The sequence below is a fragment of the Danio rerio genome, chromosome 14 (assembly GCF_049306965.1).
Source record: "Danio rerio strain Tuebingen ecotype United States chromosome 14, GRCz12tu, whole genome shotgun sequence".
NCBI lineage: Eukaryota > Metazoa > Chordata > Actinopteri > Cypriniformes > Danionidae > Danio > Danio rerio.
In genome coordinates this window covers 16,650,404-16,673,085 of record NC_133189.1, presented here as the reverse complement: position 1 = coordinate 16,673,085, position 22,682 = coordinate 16,650,404, and the positions used below count along the sequence as shown (strand labels likewise).

The 22,682-nt window shown below is 40.9% G+C and overlaps 1 protein-coding gene across 4 annotated transcripts in view; it reads right to left on the bottom strand.

Annotated features, from left to right (window-relative positions):
* nlgn3a (neuroligin 3a) overlaps nucleotides 1–22,682 on the bottom strand; it is a 310,046-nt gene that overhangs the window by 138,656 nt on the left and 148,708 nt on the right. For all 4 annotated transcript variants that reach the window (XM_005157199.5, XM_021481038.2, XM_005157201.5 and 1 more), the window contains 1 exon segment: nucleotides 19,043–19,192. In XM_005157199.5, the coding sequence (XP_005157256.1) occupies nucleotides 19,043–19,192 (150 nt within the window).

Below are 22,682 nucleotides of genomic sequence, written 5' to 3'. Positions count from 1 at the left end.
GCCACCTGGACGCAATCACGCCGATCTCCTGCACCGGGAACTCATCAGCTCCTACAAGATAAAAACACCACGAAGAAGACAGACGGGGAGAAGCCTCTCCGCTAACCCTGACTCAAATGAGTTATCTCTCATACAGAAAGCACAGAGTGATCGAATCGGGTGATCAGCACTTCAGAGCAGCACAGACCAAATAGGAAACACTACACCAACATTTCACCCACAACTCACCTGAAGCACGGCTACACTGGGACCAAGGAAAGTTCACAGAAGACACTAGCACACCTCGCAATTTCACTACACCAACACTGTAAATAAAAAGCCCTTCGGGGTTGTGATACCTTACAACTTGTGTCTGCCTTTTCACTCCACCCTGATAAATCTGTTCTTAAGGGCACCTATGGTGAAAAATCTACTTTTCAAGCTGTTTGGACAGACATGTGTGTAAGCATAGTGTATAGACCGTCATATTGGGGTGATATACACACACAGTCCTTTTTTTCAATTTAACAAGATATAAACCATGGACCAATTGGAGTGGTTTTCAAAGTGACCACAACTTGACGTAGGAGTGCGGTCCCCCCGCCCACCAATATTGATTGACAGGCGTGTCACCATATCCTAAGTTGTTGTTTCATGTCTGCCATTTTTAGCGTGTGAGTCAAAGCAACATCACTAAAGCAACACCCTTGCTCTATTTTTAGATGTAAGGCTCATTGGGCTCAACACAAGAAAATTTTTCTCCACATTATCGCTTTAATCTTAATTATTGTTTGTACCTTTTGGCAGGTTTGCATACGTGTGTACTTTTTATTGCGTCTACCTTAAACTTCAGCCGGTCCCATCACAGAAGCTCCCTGTGATCCTAACTAGGTGCTGCTGGAAAAGTGCAAGTGCATTGCCTCATGTATGCGTGTTTCCATTGGAAAAAAATAACAAACTTGCCTGCAGTTCGCACACCAGAAGCACCTCTTTGCGTGGCGTGGCGCTGTGCATTTCGGAGTTCTGGGCGTGGGTTTCTGTCGGGGTGTACGCGGCGGTGCTTCTGGTTGGCGGCTGGGCGCCGCGGGTGGCCGCCGACTTGGGGCGCCGTTGTGTCTGCCCTGGTGGAGGCCTGTGTTTGGAGTTCTGAAATGCATGGTGCTGCATGGCGCGATGATTTGGGACACTTCATGTTTCTGCCGGATCACTGAGATTGTCTGGTGTGCCGTGTTGCGGCTTCGAGTGGCGCATCCGGTGCCTCAGTCAAAGTTAAATCAGTGTGCGTGGTTATTAGTCTCAGTGTACAAGCTCGACACTTGAAACTAGCACACAGTTGGCTGTAAAACTATACAAAGACACAAATGATTTTGTACACTCTGCTTGGTCTGTGTCCGAGTCGTACATGTACGGCTGAATGCTGATCCTCTCTTGTAGCTTAGCTTCTCTCTGTCTGCCTGTCTGTTGCAAACACAGAGCGTGGTAGCTCTTGGCTCCGCCCCCTTGTTACGTTGGACGGGAAGCCGAAACTAATTTTCATGTGAAGCAAGCAACACACCCCTAAAACAGCAAGCTGTGTACACGCCCCCAACATGACACTTTTTAACACATTATAATAAAAACATCTGAACTGTGTGTTGAACTGAACCTAAACTGGCACACTCAGGAGACCCATAATATTAATATTAAATCATAAAATGGGGTATTATAAACTATGTGCCCTTTAAATTCTGTTTTGTAGTTTGGGTCCAACTAAAAATTTGTTGCCGTTTTTAATAGTTTAAGTTCATTTGATTGAATATATATACAAATCAGTGGATATTATTGATGCATTTGTTGGGTAAAATTGCTACTTGTTTTTACTGTCATTCAATGTGTTTTGGGGCACTATCACTTTAATTGAGTGTGACCAGTATGGCAAAAATAGACCTATCGCCGAAACTATCGCAGCACAGTATGAAAGCTCTAATCTGGTAACATGGATGCCGAAAAAAAACAAAAAAACATGTACATAGGCTACATGGCTAACATACAACGGAGGAGATCTTATTCTGAGTTAAGAATCACAAACCCAAAGTGGACTCTCAGCTGTAAGAAAATAACATGAGAAATCACTCAGACCCTTTCATCCATCGTGGGATTGGCTGTTTGCTGCATGGATAACACTTTTAGGTGGTTCAGAGGGAACCATAAACATTTAAAAGTTAAAAGAGAATGTTTATATAAAACTTTGTGAAACCACTGATCTTAACCATATTGTAGTTGTTTGGTTTTGTCAACTCGTCTTTTCAACAGGCCTCTGGAAATTACATGAAGTACCACCTACACCAAACCTAAAGGCTGTGTCAACAAATCCAAAAATATTAAAAGCACATTTGCAGAAACATGACATATTAGCTTGCCTTTAATTGCCTTTTAAGGTAATGATTTAGGGTTTGCAATGACCTTATATTTCTGCTTCAAGCTACTGTACAAAGCAAGCACTACATTTGAAAGTTATGTACTCTACTGTATAGGGTTGGCTATAAAAAAGTTGAAAGATTATAATTAACATATAGGTCATTATGGTAATAGTGTTTCATGCATACAACATATTTTAGTATTTAGTGAGTAAACACAATAATATTTAATAACCTATTCATATTTCATCCTTACAGTTGCCAATGCACTCTCAGTTTTAAGCATGTATTTTACCTTTGAAAAGACACTCATGACCTTTAAGCAATAATATTATCTTTCTAAACAGCTGTCCTTCTGTTTAGATTCACCAGCTTTCAGAGCATTTGCACCATAACGCTGATTGAATTGCTCTGCCTGTGTGCTCATTACCATTTGGCCATTCAAATACTAAGAGACACGTACAGCCAACTAATCAGGACAGGTCAGAACAAAAACCAGCATTTAACATTTCATTTACAGGCTTCAAATATTAAGCAGTGATGGACAGCGCTTCATTGTAATTTAACCTTTTGACAGCATTCCAATGAGAGAGCTCAATCTTTACACTTCAAATAACACACACACTGAGGGGTTAATGGAGAAGGTCATAGGACCAGCATGCAGTCACACAGAAGAAAGCATGTGGCTGTGAAACACATGGCACAAAGCCAATACACAAGCACTGCCCATTCGTACATTATACATTTATTTTCTCCCAACTACCTTGATCTCGCTTACTTACATGTATTTATAACTTAGCAACTATATAATATATGGTTAACATTTTAGTAATGGATATCAGAACGCTGGTGTCTTGGTGTTTGCACCACGCAGGCTTAAACTGGCTTAACCCTATATGCACAGGAGGATGACATAAATAAATAATTCCATCTGTTTGTCCCATTCCATCCTTCCCATTTATCCATCCATCTATCCATCCATCCATCCATCCATCCATCCATCCAAACTTTCATTAGCCAGAAAGAGTATTTCACAGTCTCTTATTACAGAGTGACTTGGTCAAGACAACAGCACATAAAGATGCACAAAAATTCTGCCTCAAAACAATACCCAGGGATGGTGGAGACTTTAACTCAACTACAGTTTGCAAATCATTGTATGCTCACGGAGAAAGAGGGAAAAAATCTAATCCTGAGCAAATTTTGTAACTTTTAACCAAATTAATTATTGATATCTACAGTTATTACTGTGTAAGGGGAATTTACTGTAAGTTGCCTTAAGTATGAACATACTTTTACTGTACATAAGCAATTTGCTCTTCTGATATATTGTAGAAAAGATTAGATCAAATCATTCATAAAGTAGGCTAAACAATGATGAGTACGGGAGGCTGAATCAAAGACAAAATGTAAAGTTAAATGATAGACAGGGTCCAGTTTTCCTAATAAGAATAAAGACAAATGCATATATATATATATATATATATATATATATATATATATATATATATATATATATATATATATATATATATATATATATATATATATAAATATATATATATATATATATATATATATATATATATATATATATAAATAAATATATATATATATATATATATATATATATATATATATATATATATATATATATATATATACATATATATATATATATATATAGTCATCCTAATCAATTACAGACATTCATTCTAGCCTTACATGTAATAAAGCCGTGTACTTTTAGATGAAGTAACTCAACACAACAGTGTTAAATTCAATTAAAAACATAACTGCTTATTGCTGAAGTTTAAAAAAAATTCTGAACGATAAACAGGACAATACAAAAAAGTGAGCCATGATAAAAATCTAATTAAATCAAACTGTCGGATAATTCAGTGTCTAAGTAAATAAATTACTGGGAAAAAAAGCTTTTCTTACTTAAAGTGTTTGTCTTGTTTCTAGTCCAAATATCCAAAAAAAAAAAAAAAAGCTTAAATCAAGAAGCATTTTCTAGACAAAAATAAATATTGTTTGTGAAAATACTGTGTTTTCACAAATTGTCAAAATCAAGTTGCATTTTCTTTAAAACTAACAAAAATAATCTGCCAATAGGATAAACAAATCAATCTTGTTTTCACTTTGAATTAGGATTACTTTGCTTACTCCCTTAGCATATTATTTTGTGCTAAAACAAGCCAATATTTTTGCTTGTGTATAAAATGATAAAATGTTCTTGATTTGATATATATATATATATATATATATATATATATATATATATATATATATATATATATATATATATATATATATATATATATATATATATATATTATTATTATTTTTTTTTTTTACAGTATATCTTATTTTGTATTGAGGAAAACACTGTTCTACCAAACATATATTTAATGTAGAATGTGGACAATTATTCAGATCTTGTTGCAGCAACTACATACAACTGCAGCAATACATTTACAAGCAATTTCTGAGTTTCTAAATCCATTTTCTTTTTTGGCATGCAGTTATAACACAGAAAAATACTAACATTAGACCCTTCTGAATTAAAGTGCTCAGTCTATTGCATGCTTTACATTATTTATGTGGGTAACAGGTGTCACTTCTGATGTTGTAGAGACAGATACTCCCTAGAGTTAAACTGTCTGCATGTAGTAGACATAGGTTAGAATCCCAGGTTTTGAGGAAAAGCTGTGATGTAGTTTCTCAGTTACTTACATAAGAATACACATGAGAGGTGAATCCTATTGTGTAAATATCATTGTGGGTTTACCCCACACTGTACCTACACTCAACTCCCTTATGAGAAAATAAGGCTAGTGTGTGCTAATGATTTTGTGTGCAGAGTTTTACTACATTAGCTTCAGGTGATTTGTGACAAAGTGCCTGTAAAACATGTTTCTCTCCCTGTGAGTCACACTTTGAATACTATCCCTTATAAATAGCTTAGCCGCCTATGATCTTACCTGCTAGATTTAGGTAATATGTGTATCCACCACATCTTCATAATATCATATGAGTTTCACAAAAGTTTCCCCACTATCTAATATTTCATACTTTCAAATTCAGATAAATAGGAAACTTTTCATTCTATGATTTTACAAAGTTGTTTTTTAGGTTCTAATCCTGCATGAGTAAAAGCTGAAAGTTCACTTCATCCATTCCGATATCTATCTCAAATGATATATGTAAGCAGTGTTAGTTTCACTAAATTTGTTTGCCTCTAAAGCAACGCTTTGAAATTTAAACATCATGTGGCCAATATTGTCAGGGATTTCATTCAACATTTCAACAGGCACACACACATCCCATGTAAATAGTTACACCTACTCAGCAAAGGTTGTCTTTTTCTTGTGCGTTTGAGTTTTTGTTGAGTAACACAGTGTGAGTGGATTTCCTGCCCACCTCCACTCTCATGGCTCCTAACTTCACACCTCTCTGTTGGTTCTCCACGCCCACCTTTCCCATTTCAGCCAACACAGTGTGGAGAATATTGCCTCTCAAATGCGTTAAGACTGTTGGCCTTGGTCCCTTCAATGGTCAAAGCATGATTAATCACTTGACAAGAGGAGTAGCTTGAATTACCCAGAGAGACAATATAGGTCTCTGCAGAAAGATCTTTTCTGACTCAAACACACCAAATGATGGACAAACCCGCTTTCGTGGCAAAAGACAAATGACCTTAGCAGGGCACAAACTGGATAAAGCAAAAATTATGGCGTAGCATGAGTGTCGAATCAAAGTAGTAACCGATGCCAAATATATCTGTAACTGGCCATAAACAAGTAGCCTGATCCATGTAGGACTAAAAATTACAGTAACTTTTTTTTTCCTTTTACACACACATTTGCTTCGAAGTGACCTGCTCTAGAGGGGGTCAAAATAAACGTCAAGATTGGCAAACTGAAAAAAATGTGCCTTCCTATTTAATATTGGCAAAATCCAAAAGCGTACTTATACAAAATGTACCTAAAAAGTTGGGGCAGTATGGAAAATGGCAAAAAAAAAAAAAGTAATAATAAAGTATTTTGACAACAAACATTTATAAACATTTTTTATTGTGTTCCTCATGGTTTCCATAGTTTTGTTTAAAAATAAACATATTTTCCAATTTAGTTAAAAAAAATGTTCCTCAACAGTGGATAACATCATAAAAAGATTGAAGGAATCTGAAGGAATTTTAGTGCGTCAAGGACAAGGGCTCAAGACTAAGCTGCACAACCATGATCTCCTATCCCTCATGTGGTACTGCATCAAAAATCGTCATTTATCTATAAGTGATATCACCACACAGGCTCACGACTACTTTGACAAACTTTGTCAAGAACCACAATACATAGTTACATCCACAAATGCGAGTTAAAACTGTACTGTGCCAATGGGAAGCCCTATGTGAACAGTGTTCAGAAGTTCTGTAGACTTCTCTGGGCTCAGAAGCATCTAGGATGGACCACCACACTGTGTAAACATGTACTGTAGTCAGATGAATCAATATTTTGGGTATTCTGTTGGGAAAAATAGACACTGTGTGCTCTAGACCAAAGAAGAAAATGATCATCAAGATTGTTATAAGCAAAAAGTAAGCAGCAAAAACCAGTATCTGTCATGGTCGTACCTGCCAACACTCCTCAGTCTTCTTTTCTTGCATCTCCCGGTAAAAGTTACAAAAAGTTATTTGTTAGTTACAAATGTTGGCAGGTATAGTCATGGTATGGGGATATGTCAGTGCCCTTGGTAATGTTAACTTGCACTTCTGTAGTGGCACCAATAATGCTGAAAATTACATAGAGTTTTTGACAATGCAAAACCACATTCAGCACACATTACAAAGTCATGACTGCAGAGAAAAAAGAAACAGGTACTTGACTGGACTTCCTGCAGTCCCAACACTACCTGCAGTCTCCAAGGTAGAGAATGTGTCGGATTTTGAAGCACAATATGCGACAACAAAGACTTTGTACTGTTTCCCGCTTTCACACTAAGCTTTTCACTCATCAAAGTGCACATGCTGCTGCTGATGTGATAATAAAAGAACAAGACACATGCTTTCTTCTGTCACATGAAAATAACAAATCCTTGACAAAATATATTTTCTTTATGATTTAATCCTTTTTAGAATAGTAATTTAATTTTTATAAAAAACAGCAATAATAAAAACAAACTGGTTTATTTCAGACGCTGAATCATTTGGCATTTCTTTGTGGAGTTTGCATGTTCTTCCAGTGTTCATTTGGGTTTCCTCCGGGTGCTCCTGTTTACCCCACAAGTCTAAAGACATGCGGTATAGGTGAATTGGGATAGCTAAAAATTGTTCGTAGTATATGTGTGTGAATAAGAGTGTGTGAGTGTTTCCCAGATCTGGCAGCAAATCTGTCAGCAAAAGAATGTCCAGGTTACGTACGTAACCCACGTTCCCCGAATAGGGAACGGAGACGTGTGTCTGTATAAACAGACTTTGGGAGTGCTTTAGACGACCAATCTTTTCTAAAGATATAAAAACCGGCCAATGAAATGCCAATTGAATTGGCAGAGCTTAGCTCCACAGCTGAAACAGATGAGCCAATTAGGGCTATATTAGTCGGCTGTGTGAGTTAGCTTGTTAGAATTATGCCTGCTGAAGAGCCGATCGCTTAGCTCCCGGCTGGAGACCCAGGTGCTGTGGCAGTGGAGACACACGTCTCCGTTGCCTATTCGGGGAACGTGGGTTTCGTACATAACCTGGACGTTCCCCTTCATATGGGAACTCCGACGTGTGTCTGTGTAAAAAGACTTTGGGAGACTGTATGGAAAGCGCCACGGCAACCAAGCCCGTCACGCTCCTGATGTGTAGTTTGCCAAGCAAAGCCTGAGCGCACTGACATCACCAAGAGTGCAACCTTTCAATGTCCCCTCGGCCCAACATATTACCATTACATGGGAATAAATGTTTAAGTTAATCGGGGGTCGTAAGTGTGCTTTTACCTAGCTGATAAAGACTAGGGATTTTTGGAAATACGACAGCACGTTGGGAAGCGTCAGTCCCCGCATGGGGAGGACACGGTGGAGACCACCTTCTACCCAGAAGGGGAGACCTGATGGTAAGGAGGCATATGGACTAGCCCTAATGAGGGGGAGTGCTACATATGATAAGCTGGTTAGCGGTTAGGGAAGACATGGGACTGCCTGATAAGGGGGGAACACATCGTGGTAACAATGCATATGCATATGCATCACCAAGTTGGGATGCGCATAGCTGATCCTCAATATGCGTGTAGACCGAATGAGCGTACCAACCGCACACTGAGCCATGCATTCGACTCCTCCGCTGAGTCGATGATGGGGGCCTCAGAGGAACTCTCTAGGGTCCGCCTGAGAAGGGGAACTTACTAGCAGAGTAAAAAAAATAGGCGCACGCATCTCCGGTTTAGGGAGCATGGCGGAGCAAGCGTTTGTGACACCGAGCTTAATTCTCCCGCGATTGATTGGGGTCACCCAATACCTTGGAGAAAACTGGCTCCACTTGAAGATTATAAAACCTCGCGAATGTGTTAGGTGTTGCCCAACCCGCAGCTCTGCATATATCTGTGAGAGAGGCGCCGCGTGATAATGCCCATGAGGAAGCGACAGCTATAGTAGAGTGCGCTCTCACGTTAGGGGGGCGCGGCTCGCCCTGACATTGATAAGCAAGGGCGATGGCATCAACTAACCAGTGGGCCAACCTCTGTTTTGATACGGCACTTTCCTTCTGCCGACCACCGTAACAGATAAAGAGCTGTTCACATGATCTTACATTTTGCGTTCGTTCCACGTAAAAGCTAAAAGCGCGAAAGGGACAAAGCAGTGAGTGGGATGAGCCTGCCTCCTCCGAAGGCAGCGCTTGCAGGTTCACCACCTGATCTCTAAATGGGGTGGTAGGAACCTTGGGCACATAGCCAGGCCGGGGTCTCAGGACAACGTGAGAGTAACCGGCCCCGAATTCAAGGCACGATTCGCTGACCGAAAATGCCTCCAGATCCCCAACTCTCTTGAATGACGCCAATGCGATCAGCAGAGCTGTCTTTAGAGACAGAATTTTAAGTGATACTGATTCGAGTGGCTCGAACAGATCTCTCTGCAGACCCGCTAGGACTAGAGAGAGATCCCAAGAGGGCATGACAGGGTGGCGGGATGGATTTAACCGCCGCGTGCCCCTGAGGAATCGGATGATTAGATCATGCTTCCCGAGCTTGTTGCCATCTACCGCGTCATGATGAGCAGAGATCGCAGCCACGTAAACCTTCAGTGTGGAGGGTGACAGCCTACGCTCCAGCTTATCCTGAAGGAAGGATAACACAATACTAATCTGGCAAGTTCGGGGGTCTTCTCGACGAGAAGCGCACCACTCAGAGAATAGACTCCACTTCAGGGTGTAGGCATGCCTTGTAGAGGGTGCTCTAGCCTGAGTGATGGTGTTAAGTACCGCGGGCGGTAAGTCACCTAAGTCTTCCGCGCTTCGTCTATGGACCACAAGTGGAGGTTCCAGAGATCTGGGCATGGGTACCAGATGGTGCCCGTCCCTGAGAGAGGAGGTCCTACCTTAGGGGAATGCACCAAGGAGGGGCCGCCGCGAGGAGTGTGAGCTCCGAAACCCAGGTCCGGTTGGGCCAGAGAGGCGCAACAGTCAAGACCTGCTCCAAAGTTTGTGCGATTAGGCTCACTGGGGGAAACGCATATTTGCGCATGCCCGATGGCCAGCTGTGAGCCAGTGCATCCGTTCCAAGGGGGGCCTCGATCAGGCAATAAAACAGCTGGCAATGTGCGTTCTCGGTGGAAGCAAACAGATCGATCTGGGCTTCGCCCATATCAGCTGGACCGAATCGGGGTGGAGTCTCCACTCTCCCCAAGACATTAGCTGCCGTGAGAGCGCATCGGCTGCACGGTTGAGCTCGCCCAGGATGTGGAAGGCGCGCAGCTATTTCAGCCACGTATGACTCCAAAGGAGCAGACGGCGAGCGAGCTGAGACATACGGCGGGAGCGTATACCCCCCATATGGTTGATATAAGCAACCGTCGCCATGCTGTCCATCCTGACCAGCACGTGTTCCCGCTCCAGCACCGGTAAAAAGCGGCGGAGAGCTAGATACACTGCCAACAGCTCCAGGCAGTTGATATGCCAATGCAGGCGGGGTCTGGACCACTAACCCGCAGCTGCATGCTTGTTGCACACAGCCCCCCAGCCTGTGCTGGAGGCATCTGTCGTCACGACAATATGCCTGGAAACTAGCCCTAGGGGCACCCCGGCCCGTAGGAAAACCAGATCGGTCCAGGGGCTGAGGGTGCAGAGATACAGCGGAGTGACGCGCACCCGGTGCGTGCCCACGTGCCATGCACGTCTGGGGACTCGATCGCGAAGCCAACGTTGAAGTGGTCTCATATGAAGCAAATCGAGCGGCGTAACAGCGGCTGCGGATGCCATATGCCCCAGGAGCCTCTGAAAACATTTCAGTGGGACCACTGTCTTCCTGTGGAGCTCGTTTACACAAGAAAGCGTCAGCCTGGCACGCTCCTGGGAGAGACGTGCGACCATAGCGACCGAATCCAGCTCCAGCCCGAGATAGGAGATTCTCTGCACAGGGCAAAGTTTGCTCTTCGCTCGGTTGACCTGAAACCCCAACTGGTTGAGGTGCCGAAGCACTTTGTCTCTGTGCATAATCAGCTGATCGCGGGACGAGGCTAGAATAAGCCAGACGTCGAGATAATTGATTATGCGGATGCCCACAAGGCACAGTGGCGCTAGGGCACCCTCCAAGAGCTTGGTGAAAACCCGTAGAGACAGAGAGAGCCCGAAGGGGAGGACTTTTTATTGCCACGCTTGTCCTTCGAACGCGAACAGAGGAAAGGGGCGGTGGCGTTGAAGAATGGAGACGTGAAAATATGCGTCCTTCAGGTCTATGGCTGCAAACCAATCCTGTGGACAGATGCTCTGAATCAAGCGTTTCTGCGTGAGCATTCTGAAAGGCATTTTAGGATTAGCCCTAAACCCCCGCTTTTTTTGGGCACAATGAAATACGGGCTGTAAAACCCGGACCTCATCTCAGCTGGGAGGGACCTGCTCGATTGCATCCTTCGCCAGGAGGACAGCAATCTCCTCTCGCAAGACAGGGGCGCTCTCGGGGATGACCCTCGTGAAAAGGACACCCGTGAACTTGGGAGGGTGAATGTCGAATTGTATTGCGTAGCCGAGTCTGACCATCTGTATGAGCCACCGCGACGTGCTGCGCAGCGCTAACCAAGCTGACAGAGCATGCGCTAATGGCACTATCGGATCGATCGCTGACGTGCCAGCGGAGGGGCAGCTCGGGACGGGAGTGCTCACCCCGGGAAGCGGTGCGGCCTGAGGAAGAGCAGAAAATAAGAGAATCTCTCTTACCTTCCTCCCTGGATCCTGCGGTGAGGCTGGAGTGAGAGAAAAGAGTCCGTTCTGCTGCACTCTGATAAACTGAGGTGAAGGGTTCCGGCGCTGTGAGCTGGAAGGCGGAGCGTCCCAGACTGGCAGTGCTAGGGTTTGCGCATCCGGAGAAAGAGGAAACTGCTCTTTTATTGATAATTTGGTTGCCGCCAGCCCAGAGGCCAGCAGCGATGGATTTAAAGTCGTTGTTATGGACTGATGTGATGATCCTCGGCCCCCCACCAAGGAAAGAGCAGGTCCCCTCTTCTCCGGATGGCCCGTCTCAGGGGCGCTTCGCGGTCTGTTTACCGAACTTAGCGGCGCCCTGAGGCGGGGGCGTCGGAGCCCCGCTTGCAGCTCGGCGTTGCCGCTTGGCCAGTGGAGCGGGCAGCGGAAGTGGATGGTTGAAGCCGCAGGTGGACGCCCTCGCCGAGAAGCGGCCTAAGCGGAAGGGGCAGCGGGAGGAGCAGTTTTCTGAGCCCGCTGGTAGATGACCACCCCCATCGCCTTGGACTGCTCCTTCACCGCGGAGAATTCCTGGGTGAACTCCCCGACGGTGTCGCCGAACAGTCCGGCCTAGGATATAGGAGCGTTAAGAAAGCGAGCTTTGTCAACGTCTCGCATATCGGCCAAGTTCAGCCAAAGGTGGCATTCCTGGACCACTAATGTGGCCATCGTCTTCCCCAGGGCATCGGCAGCCGATTTGAGGGTCATGAGAGCGTAATCGCTAGCCGTGCGGAGCTCATGCATCAAACCTGGGGAAGAACCTCCCTCCTGCATCTCGAACAGCTTCTCGGCTTGATAGCGTTGATAGGTGGCCATAGCGTGCAGAGCGGAGGCGACCTGGCCCGCAGTGGTGTTGGCTCTAGCCGTGAGGGACTCAGAAAACCTGCACGCCTTGGACGGGAGTTTGGGTGGACCTCTCCAAGTAGAGTGGCTCTGCGGACACAGATTGGCTGTGATAGCGCGCTCCACCTGGGAAATTGCCTCATAACCCCTGTCCGCTCCGTCATGGAGAGAGGTGAGAGCGGGAGAGCGGGAGGTCCGGGCAGAGAAAGGTGCCCTCCATGCCTGCGTTAGCTCTCTGTGTACCTCTGGGAAGAAAGGGACGTGGGGTTTTAGAAGACTTCACCTTTTTCTTCACCCCCACGCAGCACCCGTCTAAGTGGTCCGGCCGCGGTTCTGGGGGACAAGCCATCTCCAGTCCCACGGCCGAAGCAGCCCAGGATAACACGGCTAACATGTCTGACTCCAAAACCTCACTGTCAACCCCGGAGTGTGGCAGGGGGTCCGGATCTTCATAGGAGCATGTCAACCCACCCTCCGATGCTTCGATGGACATCAAGTCCCCGCTGTCATCTAATGAGAGCGCGGCCAGCCTGGAGGATGGACCAGCGCTCGCACTCGAAGCAGAAACAGAGCGCACTGATGAGGAGCGAGGGTTCCGCAGGCGATGGATTAGCCCCCACTGTAACCCTCAGGCCTGCCCAAGTGCTAACCACTTGGCGGGGAGAAGCAGGGGTGACTTGCCCCAATAAAAGAGCTCACCGCGACCTCAGTTGCGCAACAGTCAAGCTATCGCAGTGCGGGCAAGAACTGTCCGCGAGCACCGCATCAACATGTTGGACCCTCAAGCATGTGACGAAATACTTGTGCCTGTCATCCGGGGCGAGAAAACCAACGCATCCAGAAAAGCACGGTCGAAACGACATCTTTAAAAAGACGCGCTGCACGACCGTGTGCTCTCTTAGGGATTTATGCTGTAGTTGAAACTGCTCTTTGGAACACCAGCGAATTGCCAAGGGACAGGTAACCAAGCTCGACCGCCGCTATAACGTCTTCCCTCACACTGGTGAAAGGAATGCTTTCTTCGTTCGGAAGTCAGCTCGCAGAAAGGGTTCTACAGGTCTCAGATCGGGTCTGAAGCAACAATTCTGACGAGCTAACTCACACAGCCGACTAATATAGCCCTAATTGGCTCATCTGTTTCAGCTGTGGAGCTAAGCTCCGCCAATTCAATTGGCATTTCATTGGCCCGTTTTTATATCTTCAGAAAATATTGGTCGTCTAAAGCACTCCCAAAGTCTGTTTATACAGACACACGTCGGAGTTCCCATATGAAGGGGAACTACAAGTTCCAGTCAAGCACAGCTCACAAACCACCTGCCTTTTTACTATTCGCCTACTTATTGACCACGACTGTGAATTTTCTGTACATCTGTTTGCTCCTGTGTTGACTGTTGCTTGCCTGACTATTCTCTGCATAATTAACCCCGCATTCGGATCCACACTTCCTTGTTCTTGTCTCTTTACATTAAAGTATTGCACTGCTTGCTGTGTGTTTTCAGAAATAAGACAAAAATAAATGTTTGATTAAAATAGGCTTAACAATCTGCCAATGTGGTAAGCAAAATAAAAATTGTTTTTGCTTTGAAATTTTGCTTAACTCATTGTCAGATTATTTTGGAAAAGCTCACTTAATTTTGACACTGTCTGAAAACAACATAATATTTTTGCTTGTCTAAAAATGCTTCGCAATTTAAGTATTTTTAGATATTTGGACTACAAACGAGACAGAAGCTCTTAATGAGAAAAGCATTTTTTGCTGTGTATTGGCCATTCATTCATTAATTTTCTTTTCAGCTTAGTCCCTTTATTAATCCGGGGTCGCCACAGCGGAATGAACCGCCAACTTATTCAGCACATTTTTATGCAGCAGATGCCCTTCCAGCTGCAACCCATCTCTGGGAAATATCCACACACACTCATTCACACACACTACAGATAATTTAGCCCACCAAATTCACCTGTACTGCATTTCTTGGACTGTGGGGTAAACCGGAGCACACGAAGGACACCCACGCAAACACAGGGAGAACATGCAAACTCCACACAGAAACGTTGAGGCTTGAACCAGCAACCCAGCAACCTTCTTGCTGTGAGGCAAGAGCACTACCTACTGTGCCACTGCGTTGCCAGTGTGTAGGCTAAAAAGAATTTTTTTTTTTCTCAAGTATACTTAAATGCTTATTTAATTATATTAATGAAAAGTGCCTAAAGTACTGTACATTTCAGAGAAGTACATGAAGGGTAGAACGAAAGTATTAATTTTAAATTTAAAAGAAGTATTATAGGAAACTCAATGAACTTCTGTTTTGTAATGGTTGGCTCATGTGATGGAAAGATTTCTTGTCACACGGTCTGACTCACTTGATCTGTTGACAAATCTTTCAATTGTGGAAAACTAGGCCAAGAAGAACCTGAATGTCACAGCACTCAAGTGACACTTTGACAGCAGCCATCATACTAAAGATCAATCCCTCAAACCCAGAGGTCAGGTTTGGATAAAGAGACTGTGGTATTAATTGAGGTTTCTTTGTAATTTATTTCACCCACAAAAAGGCTGGAACTGGCAGACCCTGGAGGTAAATCAAAACTGCCTGAGGAAAACCACAGACTCCTGGGAATGTCTGAGCACAAAGTTTCAAACATGCTTCATGATTCTGTTCTCTTTGTTCACAAACTTATGATAAGACATTTGATCCACTTGAGAAAAGTTTTCCAAATCGCAGGCTGAGTGAGAGAACTTGAAGACCTCATAATTTGCTTCTGGGCAGCTAATGCATTAATAGGCCAAACATTTGCAGAATTTCATCTTCGATTTATTTCAGCCTTTGGGCATTTCATTTTTTAATTTGTCCTATAAATTGATTTCCGGGTATGTTTTTTCCACCCTTGTTTCATTCTCATTTGATTAGAACAACTGTAATTTCTTTCCATGTTTTTTTTTTTTTTCTTTATAATTTATTAGTGTGTCTGTCTTTTTGAGCACACAGCTTTTGTCTCACAGAAAAATAGCTTCTGGTTTTCTTCCCTCATCACTCTTTCTTTCAGCATACATGAATAAAACATTTTTCCCAATTTTAATCTTATCACTTTACACTCAAAAATGGTCAGAATGCATAGCGTTTGCAAATAAGCCATTATCATTTTTAGAAAAAAATGAAAGCCTTAAGAGATCAAATAATCAAATATTAAAAGTTATAACTAGTTTAATTTGAGTAGAATGCTTTTATGGGTGGCACGGTGGTTCATTCTGCTGTGGCGACATCTGAAGAATAAAGAGACTAAGCCAAAGGAAAATAAATTAATGAATATAATTTTTTGTTTTTTTTAAACTTTGAACTTTGAATAATTTGAATTATGCAAGTTACATAATTGAATTTTAAAATAGCAAATAGGTAATTTACAGAGTGATAATATTTCACTATATTCTCTGTACTGTAGTTCTAGAGCACATTATTGCAACATTGGTTATACATTTGGGGTCAGACATTTGTTGAAATTAATATGTTTGCATGCAGTAAATTAATCAAAATGACAAAAAGACAAATAGAATGACTTTTTTCTTTAACAAAATTTCAAAACAGAGTGCCTTTGATTGTTATTTCGTAAAATCAATATGGTTTCATATACATGCTTCAGTCAAGCTGGTGTTTTAATGTTTAATAATTGGAAGTTTAAAATCACTATTTTTAATCACTTTTGTGTCAATAAGGTTACAATATTGTCCACTAATCCAAATATTAGGGAGGTGGTTTAGGCCCTCCCAGCAGCCACAGGGCGTCAACATGACGTCAAATTGACATTGTATCCCAGTTTTTTGGGATATTGTATTTTGCTTGGAAATGAAAAAGTTGACATCAGAACTCAACCTCAGCCTGACGTTAATATCCAGTGTTGGAAAGACGTAGCATTTTAATTGCATTTAACCTAAAAAAAATATATATATATCAACTTCTAATGATGTCACAGCTTGACATTGTGTGGACATTACCAATATGACGTCTATTAGACATTTGTTTTTTTTTTGGTGTCTTACCTGATAAATAAATGTCTGTATTTGACTTCAACATGGCATTAGTTTAATATCTTGAATTGACATTATAATTTGGTCACTTTCAACACAACCTAAAATTAACAAAATATCAACATTACTTCACGTCATTATTGAACATCAAATTAAGATTGTCCTTAGACGCTGGCAACCTAAGTGTAATCTAATATTAACGTCTTATGATTATGCGTATAACTATGGTCAGCAATAACCTTTCAAAACAAACAAAAAACAAAAATCCTGACATGTTTATGCACAAATTGCACCATTTTCTAAAACACCTCAACACTTTAGCATTTTCCTCTTTAAAAGAAATGCATCTAAACTCTTGACCTAGATGAAAAATACATTTGTCAGGGGATTTTGGTACAGCCCTTGAAGAAGTCATGTGAAATATAATTTCATATCACTGCTGAACATGCAGCGTTTTTTTTTTTCTTTTTTTTTTTTTTTGAATGCAAAAGATTTCACATAGATTAAACTTATTCTGCAACAATAGACCAATGGCAAACTTTTGATGAACAAAGAGCAGAGATGGAATGGTTAATTTCAAAATTTGATATGCATAGCTCTGCTTGCTAGTCATATAAGATCATAAAAGTCATATATCTTGCTACATCTTTTACATATTACACAGATATACATAATTTACATAATTACACAGAATCAATGCATATGTTTGTTGAATATGGATATTTTATCTACAAGTTCAACCATGATGTTGATGATTTAATAAAATATGAATTGTCTAATGTCGATTTAAGTCAGAAAACATTTTATCAAAGATTCAATCAAACTAATCTAATCTAGTGCTAACTAATTGGTCATAGCATGATCATGCTATCTAACCAATGTTAACAAATGTATCCGAATTGTAGAGTGTTATTTTTATTTTTCAAGATTTTGTAAATCACATCTGGCAAATGCTCTGATACAGGGTAAAGGTCGAATGGTTTTGAAAACAGGGGTGGCTATTGTTAATATTTAATGCATCTGGAAACAGTAATTAAGTCTTCCCCACAGGAAATAGAATTTGACATGCTCTAGAGAGCCAGTGAGTAATTATATTTGTAAAGAGCAGTGATACAAGATACACTCCTTGACTAGGAGCCATTACATCCTATTAAAGGGTCCCAGCAAGCCTGGTCTGCACAAACACACACACGCACATGCACACCAATCAATGCTCAAAAAGACAGCATTTCTATAAACAAATTGTCTCTGGCCATTCTCAATGTCTGATCAAATTGAATGCCGGAATGTTCACATATGCCATCAGTCACTAAAAGTCAGACGCAGGATCCACAGGACTGCAACAGCAGGAAAAAGTCACTGGTGATCTGGCATTTGTAATTAAATATTAAACCAGTAATGAGTTCTCAGCCATCTACATGGTGTGGAGTTCACATGTGAAAGTCTCCAAATAGGGCCCCTGGAGAGACAGGGTCCACACTTAGAAGCAATAATTATCACAACCACAGGACAGGTGGAAATGCTGCAGTGAGATGATAAAACTCCAGCGAGACTTATTAAACAGACTTCGTAATAAAGACTGTACAGTATGGAGATCTTGCTCATTGTGTTGCAAATTTCCAGGCTGTACTCAGGCTGTACTGGAGTGCTATTTCCATTTTAAAGTGCTTTGTATGTGATTCGAAAATAAGGTACACCCTTGATATAAATGCACAAATACAACAATCTTCTGCAACCTAGATATAGCTATTGTTCATGGAGCACACATATCTAAGAATAGCTACAAATGTGAAATATTTTATACATAGAGCAAAATTTGTTTCTCATACCTTTAAGCTGTATAATTACAAACAGTTTATTACTTAACTAAGCACAGTAAATAAGTAAATAGAGTAAATGTAGCCTCAAGGTACTAGTGGACATGTACATTTCACTTCAAAATAATAATATTTGTAGTAAAAATAAGTGTAGTTATGTTGGTGTTCCTGGAGACTTGGGCTCCATTTCAGTCCATTTTTTTTATACCTTTCACTCGTTAACTTCTTCGTTAACATCTTATTCCCTTGGATGTACGTCATTGTACAACACGATTGTCCACTATTGGCAGAATATATGAATGGGTTTAAATGGAATGCCACAAACCTTTGAGCACAGGGAACTACACTGTCAGCATTGCATTCTGAGACATACTGTAGGTGCTGGTGTGGGCATATGAAGCCAAATCGCTCCCTCAGTCAAAATTAAGGGTATGTCTGTATGTGCATTTTTTGTGGTTTAACAAAAAAAAAGTAGGCAGACACTTTTTTCTTCAATGACCCTGTGTTGATTTTCAATTTAGCCAGGTTAAAAAAAAGAAAGAAAAGTACTTACCTAGAACGCCGACTCGAAAGTTGAGTGTAATGACGATGACATTCCCATAGCTAGCCAGCACACTTCCGTCAATCATGTTCCCAGTGCCTTCCATGTACGATCCTCCATGTATGTACACCATCACAGGCTTGGCTCCAGTATCTCGTATGTCTGCAAGAGTGGCCACCATTAAACTCTTTCTCCTCCACTATCCCCTCAGAGCAAGATTCAACACAGCAATGCATCTAACAGTCCTCCCAGATACCAGTCACCAGCACAATTACAGTTTGAGATGCATTTCATATTAGCCGAGTCATTTGTCTCTTGTAATGAACAGTATGTGCAAAACAGATATGAACAGATGAAGCCATATGGGAGGTCAGAACCTAACTGGCTATTGCAGGCAGCTCTAACAAGCTTTAGTGGCCTAAATGATGAGATCATCTCAAATTTAATGGCCTTGTTAAACTTCACTGATCCAGCTTACAGGCTCGGAAAGGTTTAAAATGGGCAACAACTCAAGGGCCAAAATTCCTCATCTAATAGGTAAGCAGGCTGAATAAAACAGTGGCATTCATATTGTTTTGGATTTAAGAAATGTTAAATAATATTAGACAACATTTTATTTTGTTTTATCCTTCAAACATCTAAAGAGGCCAAAAAAGTATGGAGACACTTTTAATGTTAAGTGCTTTTAATAAAAATTAATCATCTCATTAAAAAACAATTTGAATTAGTTGTATTTAATTAAATAAATGCAAACGTATGCAAATGGCACAACTACTATGACATAAATATAAATACTTTGAAAGCATTTATGCAGCATCATGGTTTATTTTCATAATACAGAAAACAAAAGCTCATTTTTCCTTTGCTGGATAAAAAATACAGCTGTAGCAAGATATTACTTTATATACAATAGCTTTTTGGCTAAGCCTTTCATTTAGACAACATTACCATTTTTGTAATTTTTTTTATATAGACACCAATCAATAAGCCAATAATTATGAGTTTGTGATTTTTGTTACATACATTATAAAAAAAAAAAAAAAAACAGGCTTAGAAATTGTCTCTACAGATGAAAGAGACACACGCATTGAGAGCTAAAGACTGCTGGGCTTAGGCTCAAAATGCTGTATTGTATTGAGCGTTGCCATGGATACAGCAGATCAAAATTCAGAATCTTTGAGAACGGCTAATCGCAAACACCACTCGAGTGCATTTGCCCCCATTCGCATTAAACCTCCCCCCACCCCTTTACGGATGCGGTGCTGTATCACAGCCTGCTTTAAAAGCACATTCACACATTATGCTCCTGATCTGATAGAAAAAGCCAGAAAAGAAGAATATACAAAATTTCTATTCAAATCTGCCAGTTTAAACATTTACAGTTATGTTTAGAGGTTTATCTGGTATCTGAGAGAAGCATGACAATGCAGTTTGAAATGACAATTCTCTGTTGACACTTATCGTACAAAAGAAAGATAATGTATGGAGCGGGGAGAAGAGAGAAAAATGCACAAGATTTAGTGCACACAGGATGCACAGGATGAGACACAAAGAAAAACAGCAATTTAAAAAACAATATAAAGTTAGCCATGTCAATGTTATCAGCACCCTCTTTTGTAGATTCACATCATGCCAGTGTGATGTGACATAAATCATAATCACTCTAACTGATCTTATGTCTACCGAATATTCTTATAAAGTCAATAATCAAGTTATCCATTCAAAGACATCTTGAACACATAAATCAGATTTAAAAATCCCTGAGGAAAAAGAAGAGAAACATTGATTAAATGCAATACAAAAACACTTGCACTTTACAAACACATTATTTGAAGAAACAGGATAAAAGTGACCTTAAACAGGAGGGGTAAAACTCTAGAACATTAGACAAAATGTCAGCATAATGAATGTACAATTATGGATGATATGTCTGACTACACTGTAAAAAAAATGCTAGGTTCCACACAGTTAATTTGTGTTTTGACAACATGAAGAAACTAGGTTATCTCATAAGATTTTACAAATTTAAGTGGATTGAACATAAAACAATTACTAAAACAATAACATAAAACTCAATAAGTATGTTGTTTTAGCTGATTTTAAATAGGTACTTTGAACAAACAAGAAGCATATTTGTGGAGTGTGGAAAACATGACTCATTCACTATGACACACACATACAGACCCACATATAAATGCATACAATATGCTTCATCTTCAGATGCAGTGAGGTGGCACGCGTCTATTCCTTTATATAACATCCATCAATCATCTACAGATGAATGAAAGAAGGTAAAAACATTGGCTTCCTTATAAATGAAACAACACATCTGACCACACAATAGGTCAAACAAGCACCCTCACAAAGTCTTTTACATACAGTATCTATTAGAGTTTTACATTATTGCGGATATCAGAAATGGGCCGCAGTGCTCAACAAAGTGCTCAGAAGGAAGACACGTTAAATCTGTGTCTGTGAACCTCTCAAAATTCTTAAAAGGCTACCTCTCAACAGCTTGTCACTCTATAGAAACTGGACAGCGTGAGCACTGATAAGTGGCCAAGTCTAGTACTGATGCTGTTAAACATGGAATATGTCTAACATTCTTATTGTAAACTCTGTATAAGCTCCCGAGCCAAGGTTTTGACTTTAGACCCTATCGCCATTGAGCTCATCACAGAAAACATGAATATTGTAGATTGACATTTACAGGTCAGAGAGAACATTTCTGTAGCTATTATGGAACGAAAAATGTGAACATGACTTGAACAGGAAAATACATAATATGTAAATTTAGTTTTTATGCTCTGTCTACAGCACAATTTATACAAATATATGTAGTCAATAAATAATGTTTTTCAATACATTCATATCTTGGATATCTCACTAATATTAATGGTGTTAGAACATTGCAATAGAGTCGCTAAGGTGTTATAAGAGTTTTGCTGTCCACTCAAAAGTGTACTGCCGCAGAAGATCACATATTATTAGAGTAGTTTATCAATATCATTGCACTTGTTAAAACAATACTGTATAAAGTATACATTACATTATGTATAAGTTATACATTAAGTGCTATTTTTTCTTAATAATGTACATTTTAATAACATATTGGGCCAAGTTAAATGCAATGAGACATTATTTTAATGGTTAAACCTTATTTCCTGATGAGAAAAAAAGGATCTTTGAAAAAGATGAATTCTTAAGGCTAGGCTTTGGTGTTTGTGCATTAAATATAATGGTAAGAACACAGTGACAGATGGTTTGATGTAGCCTTTGATGCCCAGCTTCTCGCAGTGAATGAATATATGAGAGAGAGAGTGAGCGAGAGAGAAAGTTTCATGACAGTCTAAACACAAATTACTAATCAAAAGCACTAAACATACCTTTATTCATTTTCTTGTCGGCTTAGTCCCTTTATTAATCCAGGGTCACCACAGTGGAATGAACCGCCAACTTATCAAGCAAGTTTTTACGCAGAGGATGCCCTTCCAGCCACAACCCATCTCTGGGAAACATCCACACACACACACACACACACACACACACACACACACACACACACACACACACACACACACACACACACACACACACACACACACACACACAATTTAGCCTACCCAATTCACCTGTCTATGGACTGTGGGGG